General features: G+C 45.2%; 1 protein-coding gene across 1 annotated transcript; it reads left to right on the top strand.

Moving 5' to 3' along the window:
* On the top strand, positions 1-24,290 carry LOC310788095 (tryptase-like). The gene is made up of 6 exons (XM_083649597.1): positions 1-110; positions 5,288-5,308; positions 9,401-9,563; positions 11,436-11,704; positions 17,081-17,223; positions 17,882-24,290. Exons 1-6 carry the CDS (start codon positions 56-58, stop codon positions 18,179-18,181), a joined length of 951 nt encoding a protein of 316 aa, XP_083505723.1. The 5' UTR covers positions 1-55; the 3' UTR covers positions 18,182-24,290.
* The last annotated feature ends 897 nt before the right edge of the window (positions 24,291-25,187 follow it).

The following is a 25,187-nucleotide window of genomic DNA, read 5'->3' as shown; positions in this document are numbered from 1 at the left end:
TGTAAGTATAGTTGAGACTGCTCCCTGCTCACACACAGTCTGAACTACTGACACCATGGAGTCAAGGCTGCTCACCTGTGCTGTAACACTTCTGGCCTTAATGGTGAAGGGTAAGTGCTAATATTACAACTCCTCTTCTAAAAGAGTTACAGGTTGCTGCTGAAAGACAACGTGTGTGTACTGACTCGAGTCCCTTATGGCAATAGTGTGATTAGTTATATAGTGAGAATAGAGTGAGTTGTGTGTTTCAATGTATCAGTCTGGTGATTGCGAATTGAGACAATTCTGCATTATTCATATAAATATGATCATATGAATTTGGATTCCTTCATTGGACAGCTGGAAAGGTTATAGGTTCAACCTAGGGAACATAACTTATCTTAAAAATGGGTTTTTCAGGTTTCCTTGGCATTACCTTGTAATGGACAGTGCAATAAACTTTCGTAAGTAATGCTGTGCCAGACCATGCAGCACGGCTGTAGTCAAGTCCAACTTGGTCGAGTCCAAGTCCAGATCGAGTCATTGGTCAATCGAGTCGGAGTCGAGACCAAGACCAAGTCGGGTTGAGACCGAGTCGAGACCAACAAGACCATAGCAAGCTATCCAATTGTATTTATTGACTAAAATAGGATGTTTTTTTATTCATGACCTAAAATTGAATGGAGATTTTGAAAGACATTTCAACAAAATTTGCATTTTTGAGGACAAATTTCATTGTAGGCAGCGTAAGCTCATAACAGTAGCCGTAGGAGTGTATTTCGCCGACTTTTTCTTACTGCTCTCAGCATTGCTTGACTGAAAATATTCTTACCTTGACATGGCATTTTAATTTAATCAAATTATTGAAATAGTCTTATGTCATAGTAAAACTGCATAGGCTAACTCAGCACTCCCTCCACTACAGCCCTGAATGTACATCACATGTCTGTCTAGTTTTTCGAACTATTTCAGTGGCACTGGCAGGCAGGAAATGGGCCATCCATCATTACAATAGCTGTCAACTAATCACCCCCATCAGGAACAACAAAAGCAGTTGCTTGCCAAAACAATGAAACAACAGCCTATGAAAGCAACATGCCAATCACCCCCAACAAGCTATTCTAAAACAGACAAAAAGGATTTCCCCCAACCCCTAATCAAAAGGTATGAGGAGCTGACCTGCTGACCGGACTCGAGTACTACAGCCCTGCCATGCAGAGCCTTAAGCCACTTCTTAACATGCAGTGGAATCCGTATTATAACCTGCTCCTAGCCGGTTGGCCTGCATGTTAAACAACAATTAGCCGGCCTACGCGCACTCCCGCGAGTCTGTATCTTATTCACCTCGCTCGCCGGTGTAAGATCCGCTTCCACGCAATCGCAGGTCATGTTAAAGGCAGGCTTTACCGTGGGGAATATGAATATATATTAAATCTCACGCCCCTAAGGTTTTCGAATCCGTTGAAATTTTTGAAATTGGTTGTTTCCCGCCAGAGATATCACCAGAAATCCACTCTGTGTGGAGGGGGGAGGTGGTGGAGGGGAGGGGCGGGTGCGGGGACCCGAAATACTACATTTCCCACAATGCACTGGGCTCGCGTGGCCTTCGTTTCCATGCCCACCCCTCAGGCAATTGTCTGATATCAAACTCCAGTAGGTGGCGGTAATGCACATATATGTTTGCCAACCGCCATAAAACTCAAAGAAGAAGAAGAAGGCTTCGACAATAAAACAAGAGAACAAGAAAAAATCGAAAATAAATCGAAAATAAAATTGCACCAAATTGCACCAAATTTAAACCGATGTATATATGTCGGGAGATGTCTTCATAAAAAAAAATCATGCATTTTAAGGCATTTTCGTAGGAGTTACGCGCATCTGATGTTGTAACTATTTTCTGTAAAAATGTGTAAAAATGGGTACATTGCTCAGCGTTGATTTCGTTACTTCAACTCACCTACTACTAGATGTAAAATTTGACGAGCTTTCCAATGCCGCCAGTCCCGTGTCTTTTGGTGCTTCCGTTCCAGAGATATGGTCTCTTGGCAAGGAGCTATGGAAAGCTAACCTAGCTACAGTATGCTAAGCGGGTGAACAAGATGGCTGCCTTTTGCTTTTCGTCGAGAGCTCTGAAGGGGCGTGGAGGACCTCTAGAGGCGGGACCATGGCTCACAAGACTTGTAGTTCATAGGCGCTCGAGTTCCGCAACGGGGAGGGAGGCCGGATGACGCGTAACGCGTCATCCGGCTTCCCTAAAATATGTGAGAGATGCCTGATAGGTCAGGCAGTGAAGCTCCAATTTCAAAAATTTCAACGGATTCTAAAACCTTAGGGGCGTGAGATTTAATATATATTCATATTCCCCACGGTAAAGCCGTCCTTTAAACAGTGGCAGGTCATTATCCGCAGATCCGTCTGAGTGGGCGGGTGTGACTCACTTCACTTCACTTCACTTCACGTTCACTAGTTTATTAATTAATGAATCGTTCGGGCAATCGCTTATATCAACGAGCAAACTCACGGTTTCCTCAAGTGCTGCAAAAACGGCTTGAATTGTTTGGCCGTGTGTTCCCAACGCGCTTCAGCTGCAGGCAGCCAGGTCCAGTGCATCAGGAGGGACGCTTACTGCTGCGCTGCTTGCTTGCTCCCATGTCAGAAAAAGCCTAACTTTTGTGGGGACGGTGCGACCACTATTTTGACTGCCTCATTTTTGGCACAATGCCACCCCCTCGTCTCGGAATGGACTATGTTACAACGGCATGTTTTTGAATAGAGTTTGGTTACAAATTCGCTAAAGCTGTTTCCTATCACATTTCTTGTTTTCGATACATGCTACCGTGCTACCCCCCCCCCACTGTCAGAAAAAACGGCTCATATCCAGTTGTTTCTTAACAAAGACCCCTCATGTTTAGAAAGGCAAAACCTGAAAATATCCTGTTCTCTCTAGCCTGACATGATCCAGACTCCATGTTTAAAAGGCACTTTAGGTATTTAGAAGTACTGTATCTAAAAATAAGTTTAACGCATGGCCAATGCAAAAAGGCCAACACAGGAGTCATATGAGAGTCAGTCCCTATGCAAATAGTGTGATTTGTTTAGTGTTTACACACATAGTGAATGTGGCGAATAGAGTGACTTTCCTATTTCAATGTATCAGGGAGTATATTGATTGTGAATTGATACAGTTCATCAACATTTCTCATGTAAGTGTGGTTATACTTAGAGGCCTTGAGTTAAGACCATTTTAAAATCAGACAAACAATAACAGCTCACGTCTATAGAGTCTGTCCCCCATGTTTGTTTTTGATATAAACAATCTGGATCTGAATATTATCTGAATATTCTCTTGAGCTGCCAAAGGTGAGTAAGAGAGAAGAAATGACACATATGACACCTATGATGCAGTGCACCCACGTCACAGCAAACAAACATTTCCACCACCAATGAACACGAAATTCTAGAAGATCCAGTTCTGTCCTTTCAGAGTGTTGGATGCTTGCTGAAACTCAAACAGTCGTATCTGCCAACCTGAGGCACATAGCCGAGTTACAAATGTGATTTTATAAGCCTTTGATTTTAGTGTCAGTAGGATCAAGGTTACTATAGTTTTGCATTTTTCATTGTTTACATTTTTGTTTTATTTCATTTTGACTTTTTATTTTCAATTTCAGTTTAGTTTTAATTCATTTTTAAAGCGGGTTTGCTAGTTTAGTTTTTTGTTGTATTTTATGCTTAGTTTAGTTTTTATTTGTTCATTGTTTTAGTCTTTATTTTGTATTATGTGGTGTGATTAAAAAAGGTCAGAAAAAGTATTGTGTAATAAAAACTCAACCAAACATCAGATAATTTAAAAACATGTACTCACTCAGGACAGATGAGCGATTATCACACAACACTATGTCGTGCTAAGCGATTCTCTTAGCCTGGGGTTACGGGAGCTGTTAGCCCCAGACAGGCTAAGGAAGCTTTCACACTTGCATAATCGTGGAACATTTTAAAGTGGGCTATCCCCGACTTTAGCCTGGGACTAGCTGGCCCTGCTCCTGACATTAGCCCGGGGCTAGCTGGCCCTGCTCCTGACATTAGCCTGGGGCTAGCTGGCCCTGCTCCTGACTTTAACCTGGGGCTAGCTGGCCCTGCTCCAGACTTTAGCCCGGGGCTAGCTGGCCCTGCTCCAGACTTTAGCCCGGGGCTAGCTGGCCCTGCTCCTGACTTTAGCCTGGGGCTAGCTGGCCCTGCTCCTTACTTTACCCCGGGGCTAGCTGGCCCTGCTCCTGACTTTAGCCTGGGGCTAGCTGGCCCTGCTCCTTACTTTAACCCGGGGCTTGCTGGCCCTGCTCCGGACTTTAGCCTGGGGCTAGCTGGCCCTGCTCCGGACTTTAGCCTGGGGCTAGCTGGCCCTGCTCCTTACTTTAGCCCGGGGCTAGCTGGCCCTGCTCCTTACTTTAGCCCGGGGCTAGCTGGCCCTGCTCCTGACATTTCAGAGATAAACCCAACTTTTAATTCCGTCTAAACCAGGGCCTAAAAGTTGCCAGTGTGACGCAGGTCCGGAGCAGCACTGGCTCCAACGGCTTTGGGCTCTACTAACCCTGGGCTAGTAGAACTGCAGTGTGAATCGTAGAGCCCTGGGTTTAGGCTAACCTGGGTTAAAAAGTGTGTGTGTGAAAAGGGGCTAAGTTAGCCGGGGCTATCTTAGCCCTCTTAGGCCAGGGTTAGGAGAATACAGTGTGTAAAGCAACCATCCACAAAATACATCTAAACGATGTCAGTGTCAGTGTGTTTGTGTCATTAACCAGAATCCACCCAAAATACTGTACTTAATTACTAATTACTTAATTAATTACTAATTACTGTACAAAGTGCTTATGTATGAAATAAACTGACAAAGAATAAAACTAAATACATTTTCCCTATCATTTTAATTTATTTTAGCTAGTTTTATAAACACACATTTTCAGTTATCGTTCAATTATTGTTTTTTATAAAGCCTCAATTTTGTTTTAATTTCAGTTAACAGGGGGAAAATCACAGCTAGTTTTCATTATTATATATTATATTATACATGTGCCTGTCATAACTTTCCTGCTGGCAGTGACCGCAGCGGCTTTAATCTAGACACACCTTTTTTTCCTCCTGTCTTTTTGATACTTTTTATTATTTGAACAGGGTTACAAACAGGAGACAGTAACGTGAAAAAGTAATCGTAGGTTGCCAGAAGACACACTTTTAAGACAGATTCCTATATCACTGTAATGCAAATAAGGCAAGCGAGCTGATCTGTAAATAACACCAAATCGTTTGTCCCCAGGTGGTGAAGCACAGTTGGATGGTGAGTTCTGTTCTTCATTCATTCATACATACATACATACATACATACATACATACATACATACATACATACATCATTATTTATTAATTAATTAATTAATTAATTAATTAATTCATTCATTCATTCATTCATTGATTCATTTTCCTTTGGCCAAATTAACTATAATGTTGTGCTGTATCTAATTTTCCAAATGTACGGAAAAATTATATTTTGTTATTGTTGTAAACATAAGGAAGGGCTTGTATTGCTTTCATTTCAAAGATGTAAGAGACAATATTTGTCACTAACATACCAGGTCAAATCAAACTGGAGGAAAGACGTCAGCATGAACGTGTTTCTGGCATGTGTGTATCTCCATTAATGCAGAGAAAAGGGCAAACATCAGTCATGCAAACTATGCTATGCCTAAGATGTCAAATACAATGGTGAAGGCAGGGTGGACAGGCAGGTTCACAAGCTGGCAGGTGAAGCGGTGGTGACAGCAGGGTGGGGGCAGAAGGATGGGGGCAGAAGGGTGGAGGCAGCAGGGTGGGGGCAGAAGGATGGGGGCAGCAGGGTGGGGGCAGAAGGATGGGGGCAGCAGGGTGGGGGCAGGAGGGTGGAGGCAGGAGGATGGGGGCAGAAGGGTGGAGGCAGCAGGGTGGGGGCAGAAGGGTGGGGGCAGCAGGGTGGGGGCAGAAGGATGGGGGCAGCAGGGTGGGGGCAGGAGGGTGGAGGCAGGAGGGTGGAGGCAGGAGGGTGGAGGCAGGAGGATGGGGGCAGAAGGGTGGAGGCAGCAGAGTGGGGGCAGCAGGGTGGGGGCAGAAGGGTGGGGGCAGAAGGGTGGGGGCAGGAGGATGGGGGCAGAAGGGTGGAGGCAACAGGGTGGGGGCAGCAGGGTGGGGGCAGCAGGGTGGAGGCAGCAGGGTGGGGGCAGAAGGGTGGGGGCAGAAGGGTGGGGGCAGAAGGGTGGGGGCAGCAGGGTGGAGGCAGCAGGGTGGGGGCAGAAGGGTGGGGGCAGAAGGGTGGGGGCAGAAGGGTGGAGGCAGAAGGGTGGGGGCAGCAGGGTGGAGGCAGCAGGGTGGGGGCAGAAGGGTGGGGGCAGAAGGGTGGGGGCAGCAGGGTGGGGGCAGAAGGGTGGAGGCAGAAGGGTGGGGGCAGCAGGGTGGGGGCAGAAGGGTGGGGGCAGCAGGGTGGGGGCAGAAGGGTGGGGGCAGAAGGGTGGAGGCAGAAGGGTGGGGGCAGCAGGGTGGAGGCAGCAGGGTGGGGGCAGAAGGGTGGGGGCAGAAGGGTGGGGGCAGAAGGGTGGGGGCAGCAGGGTGGAGGCAGCAGGGTGGGGGCAGAAGGGTGGGGGCAGAAGGGTGGGGGCAGAAGGGTGGAGGCAGAAGGGTGGGGGCAGCAGGGTGGAGGCAGCAGGGTGGGGGCAGAAGGGTGGGGGCAGAAGGGTGGGGGCAGCAGGGTGGGGGCAGAAGGGTGGGGGCAGAAGGGTGGGGGCAGCAGGGTGGGGGCAGGAGGGTGGGGGCAGCAGGGTGGGGGCAGAAGGGTGGGGGCAACAGGGTGGGGGCAGAAGGGATCAACAATCACAGGCAACAATCAGACGTCATTTGAATGAGGAAGAATTTAAAAAAGCAAGAGAGTCTCACAGAGTCTTTGTTCTTTGTTTGACTGTTTCCTGATCAAATGCCGCAAAATGCATAACAGCGCATCAAAAGGGCCTAAAGAGTCAACTAGAGGGCACTCGATGAAGTGCATACCGCCACGGCGTGTTATGTGAATCTGTTTGGAACTTATAATAATAATAATATAATAATGATTGGATTTATATAGCACCTTTCCAAGGCTCAAAGCGCTGACACAGGATCATTATTCGTTCACACCATTCGTACCGGTGGTTCAGAAGCGTGGCAGCCACACATTGGCGCTCAACGGCCCCTCCGAACCACCATCATTCATGTCTACATTCATACCAATCATACGAGGCAAGGAGGGTTAAGTGTCTTGCCCAAGGACACAACGACAGCAGCTGGGAGGGAGCGGGGATCGAACCGCCAAGCCTTGCGTCATTGGCCGACCCGCTCTACCTCCTGAGCTAAAGCCGCCACGCCTTCTTTTGGACAGTGGGCATGGAAAGTTAATCAGTTCATCCATCGCCCATGGATCAGCCTTTCTACAAAGTTTTGTGGTGTTACATGAATCCGTTTGGACGTGCCCATTGCTACCCCCCCTTTTGGTCAGTGGGTGTGGAAAGTGAATCAGTTCTAAGTTGGCCCATGACCTACTCATCTACAAAGTTTGGTGGTGTTACGTGAATCTGTGTACTGTAAGTGCCTTTATGTGATTGGCCCTGACCATTGCCACACCCCCTTTTGGCCAGTGGGCGTGGATAATTAATCACTTCTAAGTGGGTCCATGAACAACCTTTCTGCCAATTTTCATGCAAATCCGTGCCTAACTATTTAAGATATCCTGCTGACAATCAGACAAACAGACAGACAAAAAGGGACAAAATAGCCTTGGCTGGGCCAAAGGTAACAATATGAAAATACTCAGCATAAAACACAAGTCAACCATACAAGTACAGTCGTCCATATGCATCACCTCCACAGCTGCAACACCATGTCAATCAAACAATGCTAATATCACATCTACTGTAGAAAGCAGCAGTGCATGTCAGTCAGCCCAGACATAACAATATCCAATATCACTGCCCTAAAATATGACAACGTAGAAGAAAATGAAGGAATAATGTTACTTTTTTTTGGACAATGTTTCTCCTATATTTACATTGCATTGCATGTTTTGTCAGTGCGCAAATACAACTTTCTCAAAGTGCTCTCATTTGTTAGTCAATCTATTGGTGCAAATCTATTTTGTTAAACAAATTAGGCTATGCTCTTAAAAAGTGAGATGGGGACAAAACCATAGCTTCAAAAAGTGTTTGGGACACAATCTGGGCAGCCACACTATCAGTCTGACTACTAATAAGACTCTGGGACAGATTATTAATATTTCTGGGTTTGCGCTGTCGAGTGGATGTTCGCTTCCGTTTACCGCCATTATTGTTTACAGTCCAATTGATGTGAGAATGGAGTTGGAGCTGATCGATTGGGTTGCTAAGGTTAGGGATAGGGGTGGGAATCGTGGAGTAACTCACGATACGATATGGTCACGATACTTGGCCCTCGATAACGATATTATCACGATACAGCGATTCTGCGATAATCGATATATTGGAAGAAATTTAACCTACGATACATCATGATATCTGTGTAACTGAAGAGAAAAAAATACCCCTAAAAGGCAAGAAGCAGGTATTATGTATTTATTAGCAGAATTGACATGAACTCTTTCAGAGTTCACTCACTCACTCATACCATTTTCGATACCACGGAGGAAAAGTTACACATTAAGTCTTTTTATTATTATTATTAAAACAAGAAAACCTATATAACCTACCTACCTATATAATTTCTAAAAGTAGATATTAATGATCAAACATTTCCATTCGTGTAGCCTACAGTATTTATGTTTTTGTTTCAACTACAAACATAAATAAACGTCAACTTGAAACTATGTTTCAACTACCACACACAGCATAATATTTTAGCCTGTTTATTAATTATTATTATTTATTTTTTTAAATAAACATATTGATACTTGGTGCCAGTGTATCGATAATGTATCACAAGTGGAAATATCGTGATACCATGAGTATCGATATTTTGTCCCACCCCTAGTTAGGGTAGGGTTGGTTAGGGTTAACACCCTGATAACAACCCTGTAACCCTGTTTCAACCCGGTCCTAACCCTAACCCTGTTATTGGAGCTGATCTATTGTAGGTGTTTTAGGTCCATTTATATCCATTTAGGCCCACATTGCAGCTAAAAATAATAACAACAAATAGCTGCACATGAGACGACGTTGGACTGTAAACAATGACAGAAGAAGCGGGACGTCCGCTCTACAGAGGAAGCCCCGCAATATCGTCCGTCTGTCCCAGAGTCTTATTCATCGTCAGACTGATAGACTCTGGGTTCCCAGATTGGTGGGGACATGTCCACCAGCGTCCCCAGTGTAAATGACAGCTATGGTCCCCATCTGTTTCCATGTAGTGTGCGGCACCGCGCTGCTCAACACCAAAATCGTAGGAGGCGTGGATGCCCCAGCGGGGGCGTGGCCCTGGCAGGCCAGCCTGCACAGGTTCGGGAGTCACTTCTGTGGAGGATCACTCATCAACAACCAGTGGATTCTGACTGCTGCTCACTGCTTCCCAAGGTGAGATCTGATCAGATGCTGCAGCTGAACAATACCCGTGTGCGTACCACAGCGCCTGGGGCACCACAGTGCGGGGAAGGGGGACAGGGGACTACTGTAAAATTGTAGTTGAAATCTGCAAAACTGCAAACAAAACTTTCTCAGAAACATAAAACAGCAATCACCTAAGACAAGCTGGAGTCAAATTGGCAAGGTTTTTTTCCTGTGCAAATGACAACAGAACTTTTAACCAGGAGACTGCTGGGGAAATCTTAATTGGTTTGACAGTCAATTAGCAGCACCCAAAAAACCAGTTAAGGATGTGTTTGACAGGTGATCTGTGGGACATGTAGTGCAGAACCACCACAGGAATGAGGCTGAGCAACAAAGAGGAGACAAAATAAAAGAAACAGGAATGCTGCAGATTACCACTATAAACTTAAAGACCCCCTAAATAAAAAATCAGTTTTTCTTCATATTCTTACAGTTTAATGTTTGAGCTTCACTGTGCAGAATGATGTCTGTGCAGAGTTTGACACTAGAAGGCTGTTTCCACAATCATCTTCTGAAAGTGGAATGTTCCTCAGAGCTCACTGAAAAGGCCGTTTTCAACAAGCGAGATTCGTGACATCACAATTCTTGGAGCCAATCCCTGTCCAGTATTCAGTTAAAGCTCCAAAACATTCTCACTCAACAATCTCAACAATTTTCCCCTGCTCGTCATATACTGCAGATCGGAACCCTTGTCGTCACTTTGTCACGTGAGTGAGAATGTGTTGAAAGCCCGTGTTGTTTGCTGTGATTGGCTAGTTATCTTTTAGATAACTCTGAGTGGTTGCTTTTGATTTTGAAATGCAGGAGAAGGAGGGGAAGTCATTTAATTTAACCTTTTTTGTGGGAAAAACCATCAGACACAAATTATTATTTAAAATAGAGTATTTTATACACATCTTGAAGCATGACTTTAGGGGGTCTTTAAAGGAACACGCCAATTTGGGAGATTTGCCTATTTGCCATATTCCATATTATGAGAATATAGATTCTCATAGAACGTTACTTCCATCAATCCTCTACTGCTGCATTGACTGAGGCACAGGCACTGTGTGCTATCATCAGGCACTGTGTGCTATCATCAGGCACTGTGTGCTATCATCAGGCACTGTGTGCTATCATCAGTCACTGTGTGCTATCATCAGGCACTGTGTGCTATCATCAGGCACTGTGTGCTATCATCAGTCCCTTTTGTTTTGTTGACGGAAGTAACGTTAGTTGCCATGCTGTTTTTGAGGCGCTGTGTGCATCACTGGGCCCGGCTTCCAGCTTGGGAGGCTATTTGCTTAGAAAATTACAGTGTCTCATAATTCTGGATAATTATTTTATAGCGTGGAGAGTACACAAGTCAACATGTAGGCTACATATGAGCGTTTTGCCGCTATTGGAATGTCTATTTTTGGTTACTGAACAGGGGCATGCTGCTGCACCATTCGACAAGCATTCAATGTGCTAAGCTAACTAGCAGGAGGGGTGCATCACACTTTGTACTGCACGCACAGAGAAGAGAAAGGACTCTACAGAATCGTCTCGTCTTACTATCGGGAATATGGCAAATAGGCGAATCTCTCAAAATGTTGGCGTGTTCCTTTAGACTTGAAAAAGTCTAAAAGTCTTGAATTTAGACTTGATCACATTGAATTTAAATTGTGTTTTGTGAATTTGTATGGAATGATTCTTTTTTTTAAAAGTTGAAACTGATTATAGAAATCAAACTCATGATGCTCTTAGACAGTTTTTATCCTATTCAAATCATATTGGGAATTGCCTTGAGCAGAGTTGACTTGGTCACACCTGCGATTGTTCGACATTCACATCAATATTGTCTTGTCTTCCTCTCAGCACCAGCACATCTGGGCTGGTCGTCTACCTCGGACGCGAGAGCCAGCAAGGCACCAATCTGAACGAGGTTTCCAGAACGGTGTCCCGGATCATCAAAAACCCAAACTACAACGTCCAAACCACTGACAACGACATGACGTTGCTGGAGCTGTCATCCCCGGTCGACTTCACCAACTACATCAGACCGGTCTGCCTGGCTGCGGACGGCAGCTCCTTCGATGCCGGGTTAATCAGCTGGGTCACTGGCTGGGGAACTATCAGAACCGGAGGTGAGAGAGCTGGATTCATTTGAGGTGATTGATATAAAAAAAGAAAGGGAATGGTATCAGGTTAGTTATGTGGTACCGGGGATGAGAAGTGATGCAACCAAGATGAGCAACTTCTGAGCCTATGGAGCGATGGAGGGGCAAGGCGACTGGCAAGGGTGGTGGAGTAGAGGGACCATTGCAAGGTTTGGAACCTGACCTGAGATTGCAGATAGCAGAATGACCCCAAGGCCGGGTCGTAACAAGGGACAGTGTGGTGCAGTGCCCTGTAGGCGAGTAACAGAGTCTCGGATCTGATTGGTGCCGAGGTGGGAAGCCAATGAAGTGACCGGGAGAGGGGAGCAGGTGGCCCAGTCAGAAGAACATTACAGTAGTCCAGGCGAGAGATGACAACTGCCTGAACCAGAAGTTGTGCCTCATAAGGAAAGGCAGAATTTTGTGGATCGTGTACAAGGAGAACCTACAGGGGCGGGCTGCAATCTAGATTGAGCAGGTGGTTGTCCAGGATCACCCTGACATTCTTGGCAGTCTGAGAGGGTAACACAGTAGTGTTGTCAATGGAGATGGAGAGGTCTGAGAGAGGGCAAAGAGTAGCTCAATCTTCTCAAGATTGAGACCTGACAAGTTTAAGTCATCAGGCGAGAGGGGAGAGAAGGAAGCAAGCCCGGAGACAGGGGGCAGAGAAGCAGGGTTGGAGTAAGAAATAGTGTTGTTAGTGGATGGATGTTGGAAGGAAGAGCCGATATCATTCATCATTCACCTTCTTAGCAAAGTAGGTGACAAAATCATCAGCTGAGAGGGAGGAGGGAGGGGCAGGAGGGTTGAGGAGGAAGGAGAAGGTGGAAAACAGTTGACTGGGGTTGGAGGCATAAGACTGGATTTCAGAGATGGAGAAGGATGTATTTGCAGTTGACACAGCAGAGGTGAAGTTGGCGAGGATAAGGTGGTAGGAAGAGAGATCGCCAGGGCACTGAGACTTTTTCCATTTCCTCTCAGCTGCACGAAGTCCGATGAGTCTGCAGAGATTCAGACAACCAAGGAGCAGGGTGAGAGCATGGAGCAGGTTTAGTGGTGAGTGGGCAGAGATCATTGAGAGAGGAGAAAGAGGATATAAGAGTAGTGTAGGCCTCCTCAGTGGACAGGAGAGAGAACTGCTCGGCTGAGGGAAGCAAGGAGATGACAGCAGAAGAGAGGGATATATAGGTGAAAGAGTTTTTAGGTTGCGTCGGGTGGTGGTAATGTGAGTGGGAGGTGGGGGGTGAGATGGGAAGGGAGAAGGTTATAAAGAGATGGTCAGATACAGGAAGATCTTAAGATTGGAGGCATGGCAGGATCTGGTGAAGATCAGGTCAAGCACGTTCCCTGCCTTGTGAGTCGGAGGAGATTGAGAGTCAGAGAGGTCAAAGGAAGAGAAGCAATTAAGGAAGGCCAGATATTGCAGTATCTCTGGCTGGATGTAGAAGTCACCCAGAAGAATGAGTGGAGTGCCATCTTCAGGAAGGAGGAGGACTCCTGCAGATAAACTCCTGAGTCTTTGTGCACCTAGAGACTCCTGCAGATAAACTCCTGAGTCTTTAGGGCACCTAGAGACTCCTGCAGATAAACTCCTGAGTCTTTGTGCACCTAGAGACTCCTGCAGATAAACTCCTGAGTCTTTGTGCACCTAGAGACTCCTGCAGATAAACTCCTGAGTCTTTAGGGCACCTAGAGACTCCTGCAGATAAACTCCTGAGTCTTTGGGCACCTAGAGACTCCTGCAGATAAACTCCTGAGTCTTTAGGGCACCTAGAGACTCCTGCAGATAAACTCCTGAGTCTTTAGGGCACCTAGAGACTCCTGCAGATAAACTCCTGAGTCTTTAGGGCACCTAGAGACTCCTGCAGATAAACTCCTGAGTCTTTAGGTCACCTAGAGACTCCTGCAGATAAACTCCTGAGTCTTTAGGGCACCTAGATACTCCTGCAGATAAACTCCTGAGTCTTTAGGGCACCTAGAGACTCCTGCAGATAAACTCCTGAGTCTTTAGGGCACCTAGAGACTCCTGCAGATAAACTCCTGAGTCTTTAGGGCACCTAGAGACTCCTGCAGATAAACTCCTGAGTCTTTGGGCACCTAGAGACTCAGATAAACTCACTAGTCTGTGTGTGCCTAGAGTCTTTGTGTGCCGTGCCAAGGCTGACTATAAGAGGCTGAAGCAAAAGCTGACGCTGGATGACTGTGTGAAAAAATACTGGTTGACCAGGAAACTACTTAACAACAGCTGGCCTATCCAGTAAAGCCCTGTAGAAATCAAGCTCAACTAGTTTCAGTGAAACTAGTCAACACCAAACCTTTTAAATTAAACACAGATTTAACTAAAACAGAAAGCACAATAACAAATAAAAACTACTTAATAAAGAGCACATGAACCCAAGTGGCGCGAGGGTTGGTGACGTATCAGACTCAAAGCAGATATTGCCTGAGGTGAAAGAGGGGTTGAGAGGCGGGCCATAGCGTGTCGATGATTTAATTTGACAGTTCTGGCCACTGGAGTTGCCGTTGGCCAATCCTGCGTGTTCCGCCCCTAAATCGAGTGTGTTCTGGCGCTACGCGAGTGGGCTCAGGGAGAACCAGGCAGCCAACTGCTTCTGTGTGGACCGGTGCAGACATGCCGAGGCAAGAGTGCTGCCTGACGGCTTGGAGCGTCGACTAGCCACGGTAAAGAGCCGCGGTAAATACAATATTCCTGGAATGCGAGTTTAACGAACAGCTACATATCCAATGCATTCTACATCAAATAAAGACATTACCATTTGCTTTATTTTGTATGTTACATACTTATTGGCCAAGTTATTAGTTCGTTTATGGGCTAGAAATTCTGCCAGGTTACAGGCAGTAATGTAGCCATCTTGCCTGCAGAATATTCTCCTCGAATTGAAGATTGATTGACAGGTGCCATATCATGATATGATTGGTTGAAATGGGGTAGAAATTTGATAGTACTTTATTACGTCACCATACTGTAGATTAAAGTTGTGAATGAAATCCTGAAAAATTAACTTTTGATGTGAAAAAGTGTGAAAAACGAAATAAATTTGATTTTTGTGAATTTGTATGCATACATTATTAAATAGGTGCCCTGAATACCCAGGTATTTGAACACATTTTTTTTTTGGGTTCAGCTCGTCTTTAACTCATTGAGTGCCAAGGACGAGTATGTTCGTCAATTGGTTTAGTAACGTAGAGTGCCAAGGACGAGTATGTTCGTCAATTGCGTTTTTTGACGGTGGGACGTGGATCAAAGCCAGATCCATCTCCTGTAAAATTTTGGGGCATGTTGAATGTGTATAACCTATTTTACCGACCCATTAGGTGGCGACAGTGCTCTCCAGATTAGAGACAGGTCCGGAAAACAGCAGGAAAAAGCCGTGATCAAAGAGAAACCGATGCATGCTGCAGCCAGAGCCATATAGATTGCTCTGTCTGGAGCTGACGTTCGCTGCGAACAGCAGTCAATCTGCTCCCACAACTGAGCCTCTCTGTCTCTGCTGTATAGTTTCTCCACATGATTAGCCGCCAGAAAAGCAGAACCCGATGCCAAACCATTCTCAGCAGTCCGGTTTGGCTCTTCCGTGTCGCGCTGGGAGCCGCACAAAAACGGAGCACTCCGAAAATAGACCTGGGTGCGTGAGGCTGTGTGTTAGTGTGGGGAGGAGTTTGCAGCTGAGGGGGGGGGAGAGGGGGGTGGGGCACGCAGGGCACATGGGCAGGGCACCACACAACTACACCACGTCACTACATCAGAAAATATTATCTTCAGAGTCAGTGAATGTGCTTGAAATGCTTAATTTCACAAAAGGCGGAATAACAGCTTCTAATTTGAAACGCATGTATTTGCTCAAAACGACCTATCTTCTCCGGCTCATAACTAAAGAACGGAAAATGGTATCAATAAACTTTTTTTTGCTGATGATACAATAGAGCCAGCTCGTTCTTTGTGCGTGTTCGGTGTTTACATAGTAATATCACACAATATTCTGTGGGCCTCGAGAAATCACTGAAAACGCTCTGAAACTGGCACTGGGAGCGTCCGTTCTCCAAAAGTGGCTGGCACTCAATGAGTTAAGTGGGGCAAGATCCCAATAAATAAATAAATCAAATTTAAAAACTAGAAATACCACATCACAGTTCCTCCAGCCAACAAGTCAGCAGTCTAGATCCATGTCTGTCCAGATTCATACAAGCACAAATAACTTGAAGCTCACAGTGCAATTGTGTGACCATTCAGCCTCATGGCACTTTAGGGCAACAACATGGCTAATAAAATGGTCCTACCCCTACCCCTAAACCACCCACCTAAACCCATCCCCGCACCAACTCCCCCTACCCACACCTCGAACCCCGACTCACTATGACCTTCCTATCCTTCGCTATGGCCCCTTTCCCCTAGCCCCGCACCCCCTCCCTCACCACAGTTCTTTCCACCACCCAGTGCCCCCTATCCACTCCATCTACTGACCCCTCAAACCCTGACTCTCTACGACCTTCCTATCTCTAGCTAGGGCACATTTCCCCTAGCCCCGCCCCCTTACCGATCACGGCCCCCTCCCACCACCCACATCCCCCTCTCTAGCCACCCCACGAACCCCGACCCTCTACGACCTACGACGTCCTATCGCTAGCTATGGCCCCTTTTCTCTAGCTCCACCCCTTTCCCTCACCACACCCCCTCCCACCACCCACAACCCCTAACCACTCCCCCTACCCACCCTTCGAATACAACTCTCCACAACCTTCCTACCCATAGCCATGACCCCTTTTACCTAGCCCCGCCCCCTTCCTTGATGGAACAGACAGACCTGCGGCCACAGTGACCTTGAACTTTGACCTTTGTCCACCAAAATCCAACCAGTTCATCCTTCGTCCAAGTGGATGTTTGAGAAGAATTGGAAGAAATTCCCTCAAGGCGTTCCTGAGAGATCACGTTAACAAGCATGAAACGGGCAGTCGTGAGGTCACAGTGACCTTGAACTTTGACCTTTGACTAATCTAATCAGTTCATACTTGAGTTCAAGTGGAAGTTTGAGCTAAATTTGAAGAAATTCCGTCTAGGCATTCATGAGATATTGCATCTCAGAGGAAGCATGGTGCTAGTCTCGGACGGACGTACCGATGTACCTACAGTATGTCCAGACGGACGTACCGATGTACCTGTATGTCCAGACGGACGTACGGACGGACAACCCGAAAACAATGCCTCTGGCCACAGCTATTGCCGAGCGGAGGCATAATAAAGTGGCACTGTAGTCCAGATATGACTCATTCCTGACTGTGAGCCAGGTCATGTCTACCTTCAACTGGAAGATGTACTGTACAGATCTCTCTTCTCTCCTTCTTCAGTGGCCCTGCCTGCACCTGAGACGCTGCAGGAGGTGGATGTTCCCATCGTGTCCAACAGCCAGTGCGACACCAACTACGGTGGAGGGATCACAGAAAACATGATCTGTGCAGGTCTGACAGAGGGAGGAAAAGACTCCTGTCAGGTGAGCACAACAGCTGCTAATGCACATATCCACATCTGCATAGGTATTCTATCAATGTGTTTATATCTGTCAATTCAGTATACACTATTTCATCCTTTGCAGTTTAGGCTATAGTGATTGTTTTTTCTCTTCTTATCAAGATTTTTTTCAGATTTGTCTAAATCTCCCCCCCCCCCCCCCCCCCCCCCAATTGTACTTGGCCAATTCCCTATCACGGTTGTCGCTCCACCCCCTCTGCCGATCTGGGGAGAACCGTAGACTAGCACATGCTTCCTCCGATAGTACCGATACATCGCCAGGTGCCTCTTTTCACCTGACAGCGGGGAGTTTCACCGGTAGGACGTAGTAGCACATCGGAGGGACACGCTACTCCCCCCAGTTCCCATCCCTACCGGACAGCCCCCCCCCCCCCCCCGCCCCATCCCCCTTCCCCGACCAACCAGAGGAGGCTAGTGCAGCGACCAGGACTCATACCCCACCGGCTTCACCTCCACACTAGCCAGATGCTGCCTTTGTAGACCAAGAGACATGATGAAACTTCAGTACTTGTACTTCTCCCTCAGTAAAATATCAACAGTAAAAGTACTTCTAGCAGGACATGCTGATACTCGTTCCACTGCTGGTGATATAACTGACATAATTTGTGCGTCGTCTCCAGGGAGACTCAGGTGGGCCGATGATGAGCAAACAGGACTCCGTCTGGATCCAGTCTGGAGTGGTGAGTTTTGGTAGGGGATGTGCCCAGCCTGATCTCCCAGGAGTCTACGCCAGAGTGTCCCGGTTCCAGGAGTGGATCATCAGCCAGGTCGGCAGCAGCAACCAGCCGGGCTTCGTGGCCTTCAGGGGCTCCGGCGGCGGCACCTCCTCCTCCATTGGAATCTCTTCTCTCTTCTCCCTCTCCATATCCCTCCTGGTGTTCCTTCTCCCCGTGCTCTTCTCTTTCTGTATCCTCTCGTAAGAAAGAGGCCGGATTCATTTTGAGCAGTTCAGCGATTTCTGTGGATTTAAAGCTGAAGCGAACACTAGCAAAAGAACAAGGTATGACAGGTGTTAGTAGGCCACCAGTAACTATAATAAGCCAAGCTGTTTTAACATTTAATAGCTAGACTGGATATGTATTAATTGCAGCTATATCCGCAATTCAATTCTTCCTAGTCAAAAATATCCTTTTCAGATATCCACAATGACCACTTTGCTGCGAAAGGTGAGTCCAAAAAATAGTGGGTGGCTTGGTCCATATTCTTTAGGTCAGTGGATGTAACGCACCAGGCCCCGTACCCTTGTGCATATTATGGAACGCACACGGACGCACCGTTAAACAAGCAGATGCACGCACCTGATTGGGGTGAGGCAAAGGTCAAGTTACACTGTAGGGCATTAGGACGGAGGGTCTCCAAGGGTCTTCCAACACCAAACAATTGACTACCAATGCCTAACCCTAAGAGACCCTTCCCCAGCGCCTAAACTCAGCCACCCCCTGCCTAACCCAAAGAGACCCTTCCCCCTGCGTTTCCCCCAGTGAAAAACGGGGTCGGACAACGTGTCCGGCATGATTCCAGTTTCCCGGACAATTGGAATAAATTCCGGTCAAATATTAGATCTGTGTTTATTGAGCTTTAAAACAATTGATAGCAGGCTATAGCCTCTATAATCTCGATATTGCCATTAATTCCATGTGCCAACCATGCTTCTATGACTGGTCAATCAAACAACGACCCGAAATCCAAGCTTCAGGGTTAATTAATTTCTCCGTGAAGCACAGCATCAACTTTGATAGACGCTGCTTTAAACAAAAGTGCTTAACTCAACACCATGAGTGAGTGCTCAATGCAAAAGTTGAAAAGCACTTTGTTTCAAGGTCACCTTCCTTCATAAAACAACTGCTCAAATAATGCAAAAACTCTACATTGATTGACTCAAGGGTTGCAACGTGCAGCAGAGAAATCCATCTGCAGCCTGCTGTATGCACAGGAGCTGTTCCAGTTCACCTCCAAATAATCTTCTTCAACTCCCCAATTCAGGGTATGCACACCCACTGGAACACGCCCCCTCAATCAGGAATGAGTGTCAAAATTAGTGTCAAATTCCTCCCTGAGCAGCAGGTGTCAGTTATCTAGGCTGATTACTGCATTCAAGCTCAGTCTTGCTGTGACTCAGTGGGCGTGACCCCACAGTGACTTCTGCCTCTGTGACATCACATGCATACCCTCTATTAGGCTATATCTTCATGCACATCGTAATACGTGGAATAGGAAGATTTTTCGGTACCTTGTCTTGGAGAACACTTTAATGGATTACTGTCTGTTTCGCCACCTGATCTTTTTTTTATCCTTTGATCTTCTTCACGAGCCGCTGTTCCTGTTGAGAGCTGCTGTGCATGCATCCTTATTTGTGAATGAGGGGCTATGTTTGGTTGTTTTCGTTCATCATACAGTAGCCTACACTATAACCTACACATAAACATACAGTAGCCTACACTATAACCTACACATACAAATATTCACTTAGGCTATTTTAGGAGGAGGAGCTGGGTGGAAATGTAATTTGAGCCTTTTTTAATACAACTCAAATTGTGCTGAGAGGGGATTCTTTTTACCGGATCTGGAGACCGGCAGGACTTTGATGAATTATAACAGTAAAAGTCCGGCAATTACCGGACAACGGAAACTCAGCCTTCCACAGTGCCTAAACCCAGCCCCCCATGCCTACCCCTAAGCCTTTGTTCACACCATACGCCAAAGCCACGCTAAAGCCACACTGAAGCTGAGTGTCACGCTAAACCGCTCACACAATAAGCACTCTCTTTTCCTCAGCGCACGCCTTGCCCCTGCCCACAACTTGCATTGACTTCGTGCCTGGCAGCTTCATGCTTCACACTTGGAAAATAGAACAGAATCCCGAATGATCGCTTCAGCGTGGCTTCACCGTGGCTTCAGCGTGGCTTCACCGTGGCTTCAGCATGGCGTGGCGTGCGGGTGGTGTGAACGGTCTCACCTGTTAACAAACGCCAAAATGAAACTGCGTGGCTTCAGCGTGGCTTTAAGGCCCAATTAGACTCTACGTTAAAGACGGACTCTGCGTTCATTTCGTGCGTTTTCTGTCCGTCATCTGAAAGCTTACGGATACGCATGAAACGGAGCAAAACCACACACACACTCATACATTTGACTCTCTACTGCCCACTGGTGGATGTATTGCTTAACATGATACCAACGTGAAAGACGCATGGAAGTATGTGGGCAGTGACGATAATAACGTTTGAAATGGACGCATCTATTTACGTATGAAGATGGAGTATAAATGAGCCATTAGCGTGGCTTTGGAGTATGGTGTGAACAAGCGCTAAGAGACCCTTCCCCAGCGCCTAAACCCAGCCCCCCATGCCTAACCCTGACCCCTCACCCTGCTGTGCCTCCGAAGGCGTAGCTTGACCTTTGCCTGACCCCACCAGGTGCACAGTGCTTGTTCAGCGGTGCGTCCGTGGGCATATAATTTGCACACAACGGTTACATCCAGCGCACAAGGTGCACGACAGAGCACTGATATATTATGCCCTCGGAGTGAGAGGTTACATCCAGCGCACAAGGTGCACAACAGAGCACTGATATATTACATCCAGCGCACAAGGTGCACGACAGAGCACTGATATATTACATCCAGCGCACAAGGTGCACAACAGAGCACTGATATATTACGCCCTCGGAGTGAGAACTCGTTGTTAAGTCCCCTCAATCCAAGATATCTACATTGTCCTTTTTAGATATTTTAAATTAAACGAGTCAGAATGAGTTGTAGATATCTCAAACTGGACTTACAACTACTCATAATTCAGTTGCAGATGCCCGCAATGTGAATTGCACATCTGCACCTGAATTGTAGACATCTGTAATGAGAAACCCCATACACATGAATGGCAAAAGTGATGTAATTTGTCCTAGGAAGAATGACATTGCAGATATCTGAAATGTTCTTTTTGACTAGGAAGAATGACGTTATAGATATCTTAAACGAAAATCCTGACTATATCACAATGTAATTACGACTAGTCAAAATTATGTTGTTGTATTGTTCTATTACTTAGCTATTAATTGTTAAAAACGCCATAAGTAGCCTACCAACATACCGTACATACGGGCCTTTTCTGGTGTTTATATATTTGTTGTAGAATTGATCAATACTAGACTGGCTGTCTACGGGAAGCCCTTAACTTGAATTGATTCTAATTTTTTGATTAGATTGATTATAACATTTTGATCAGATTCCGGTACGTTATGATTACGATTTCCCTGGGTTTCACTGTCCCATGGTCTGAAGGCTGTTTCACAGGTCTTTCACCCTGATGAGATACACATTTTGCTTTTATTTGTTACTCTGCCTGTTTTCGCCCTGAAAATGATCAAATTTAAAGATGTTGATTATTAATGCAAATATCCATTTAACCTGAGCTTTTAACCTTCAATGACTTAAAGGACGATGTGGGTGTTTTTAAATGCATGTCTGTCAACAAATCCTAGGAACACTAGTGGAACACCTGTGTGCAGTGTATGGAGTGTGATGTGTGTGCGTCCCGGGGTGACCAGTGGAGGCTGCGCAGCCATTGATGCATCGCAAGTTCTGCCGTTAATCGGCCCTAATTACCTAATTAAAAAAATCAACTATTACCATGAGAAGTCAGGCTATTACCACTATAGTTATTACCCTATCAAATTCAAAATGGAAACAAATTCTTCATTACGCCAGGGATTATTTTTTATGATATATGGAACTCATTTCCTGTAATGGAAAACGTGTTTACAGCCAACTTATTACATTGTTTGAGGAAAAAGTCGGTTGGCCCGGCTGGTGCATCGCGATGATGATGCCAGAGCAGCAGCATGGGTGACTCTCTCTCTCTCTCTCTCTTAACATGGCTGCATTGAGCATTGGCTACATGGATGAGACTTGTTAGAAAAACTAATTCATTGCTGATTTTGTTATTTTAATATAATTTGTTGCATAAAAAAAACACCTGCATTATCATTTAAGGATTTAAATTACTTTTGGTCAGCTTTGAAACTATTGTGCATATGAGTGTGTTTTTTATTTTTCATTTTAGAAGTCCTAAATTTAAAGACCCCCTAAAGTCATGCTTCAAGATGTGTATAAAATAGTCTACTATGAATAATAATTTTTTCTCCCCCACAAAAAAGTTAAATTATCTTGTTAAAAAGCTTAAAATGACTTCCCCTCCTTCTTCATTTAAAAATCCAAAGCAACCAATCAGGGTTATCTAGAACATAGTCTCAACGCCAGACCCATGAGAGTTCTTACACTGATACACTACGTTACTGCACGCTGCAGATCTCTCTCTGGGTCTGGGACACTTTCCCTCAGCCAGCTAGGGTAGGAAGCGAACCGTTCACTTGGCCAGTGGTGGATTCAGTCTTCCCCAATCAGTAACGACTTTGCGATCAGGCGACAGGGGAGGCACCGCCAATTTTTCGAACCGCTCTCTCATTGGTGCTATGACCTGTCACTCATTCAGTTTCAATCCCCCTAGACTCAAAACCCCGGAAGTGGCCGTGAAGTGGCACAGACTCATTTATGTAGTATGCGGAGCGCAGCGATTCAACATAATATTTGAGTCTGGGGAGAGACTATCTAGAACATAACTAGCCAATCACAGCAGACAACAAGGGCTTTCAACACATTCTCACTCATGATAAAGTGACGACAAGGGTTCCTGAGTGATCTGCAGTATATGATGAGTTGGGAGTGAGAATGTGTTGAGGCTTTAACTGCTGAATACTGGGCAGGGATTGGCTCCAGGATTCATGATGTCATGAATCTTGCTTGTTGAAAACAACCTTTTCAGTGAGCTCTGTAGGGCTGCATCTAACGATTATTTTCATAATCGATTAATCTGTCGATTATTTTCTCGATTAATTGATTACCGTAGTTGTTTGGTCTATAAAATGTCAGAAAATGGTAGCAAATGACGATCAGTGTTTCCCAAAGTCCAAGATGACACCCTCTAGTGTCTTTGTTTTGTCCACAACTCAAAGATAACATCAGTTTACTGTCATACAGGAGTAAAGAAACATTTAAGAAGCTGGAATGAGAGAATTTTGACCTTTTCTCTTCTTAAAATTGTACTGAAAATAGTTGTCGATTCATTTTGTCGATCGACTAATCGATCAATCGATTAATGGTTGCAGCTCTCGAGCTCTGAGAAGCTTTCCACTTTCAGCGATTGTGGAAACACCCTTCAAGTGTCAAACTCTGCACAGACATCCAAATGTAGGAACAAGAAGAAACACAGATTTTGGACTTTAGGGCGTCTTTAAAGCTGTGATGAAGAGTATATTTATGTGTCTGTAAAGATGGTGAATGATAACAGCTCACTGTTACCCACTTAAACTGTAACTATCCTCATTTTTAATGCACTGAGCAACTGCAACTGTGGTTTATTTGTTTCAGCAGAGCATATCTAAAAGAATAAGCATACATGATGTCCAAATCTAACTAAGTAGCTAATAAATGGGTAGTTTTTGGTATGTTTTCAAATATCCTCAAATCAACTTAATAATATACATAATACAACATAATACCCAGAATATACTAAAATACAATAATATAACAATACCCAAGACATGCTAAACTATAAAGCAGGAAGATAAAGCAGACTTGAAGGCTTTGTATTGTTAACCATTAGCCTATATTTTAAGTACCGGTAGGCTACATGAACAATTCAATAAGTTGGTCTGGGTATACATTTGACCTTTTCACTGAAGTTGAAATATCCAAAATTAATTTATTTAAAATTTTCAGCATTTGCAGTTGTTATCCTCTTATGTATTATATGTATAATTGCTGGCAATTTGTTTGTTTTATGCCTCAGAGAGTTTTTACTGTCTGAAATGATCAATAACAACACTTTTGGAGAAGTCATGGATGATCTTCTTGGGACTAATTTTAACAAAGTTATTTAAGCAATAAACAATCTATTGTTATGTTTACAGATGACTGGAACAAATGTACAATCCCATACAGCATTTTGATTCAAATAAACCAAATACAATAACTGAGATGAGTCTGTGTCAGCAACGGTAGCATGTGTCAAATCTTTGTCTTGGGGGGAGGGGGGGGGGGGGGGGGGTTAGGGGGTGAGATAGCAGGTCAACAGTAATGTCACATATAGAAGCAGTACACATCATCTAAAGCAGGGAACCTGACAACTAATTTAAATGCACATTTGGTTTGGTCACTGATAGGGAATAATTTTAATCACATTAGCCTTTAGTTGGACAATCACTAGTTATTCATATACATTTTCATTTGTTACACGTTATTGTGCATACGCAGACAGGCGTCATATTCAGATAACCTGTAGCCTACCTTACATTTGCAGCTCCTCTCTGACACTGTGCCCTGTCACCGTGACACGGCGCCCTCTACAGGGCCAGAATAACAGATAGGTTGAGTCTAGAGTAGCCTTCAAGTGTGCGTCAAGACAGATGTCATCTGATGTGTGTCCTAAGTATCATTGACGTTCTGTTTATTTGATGTAAGCCTGTGTATCCATTCATGAATATGCAAGAGTGCATTGCACTCTTGGCCAAGATCTATGTCAAATACATCATATCAGACGACTCCTAACTCCTGGCTCCATCTTTTTGATGACAAGTGGTTTTCTTCCAGTGGTTCACTGTTTACCTTTTGGCTGTCAATTTCTATTCTATAACAGTCACGTTTCTCTATAGTTAATATGTAATCAGCATTGTTTTGGTTAGGCATAGGCTATCAAAATGTTTAAAGTTTAGAGGGCTTAGAACATTATGATGAAAACGGTGAAATATATGATGGCCAATCCCCATGCTAAATTATGTCTCCTAAGTTTTTGCAGCAATTTTGAGTTTATACCATTTGTTACACAGATTTGGTGTAAAAGTGACCAATTTTTGACCACTCAATAACTAATAAAA

The sequence above is a fragment of the Poromitra crassiceps genome (genome assembly GCF_964638095.1).
Source record: "Poromitra crassiceps genome assembly, chromosome: 13".
Lineage (NCBI taxonomy): Eukaryota > Metazoa > Chordata > Actinopteri > Beryciformes > Melamphaidae > Poromitra > Poromitra crassiceps.
This window is presented reverse-complemented; position numbering and strand designations above follow the sequence as displayed.

What these genes read in the sequence shown, in the direction of transcription:
- LOC310788095 (XM_083649597.1), top strand. Translation starts at nt 56, where the DNA reads ATGGAGTCAAGGCTGCTCACCTGTGCTGTAACACTTCTGGCCTTAATG. An exon ending in GGGAACTATCAGAACCGGAG is followed by an intron (nt 11,705 to 17,080) that starts GTGAGAGAGCTG and finishes CTCCTTCTTCAG; the next exon opens with TGGCCCTGCCTGCACCTGAG. An exon ending in GAGGAAAAGACTCCTGTCAG is followed by an intron (nt 17,224 to 17,881) that starts GTGAGCACAACA and finishes CGTCGTCTCCAG; the next exon opens with GGAGACTCAGGTGGGCCGAT.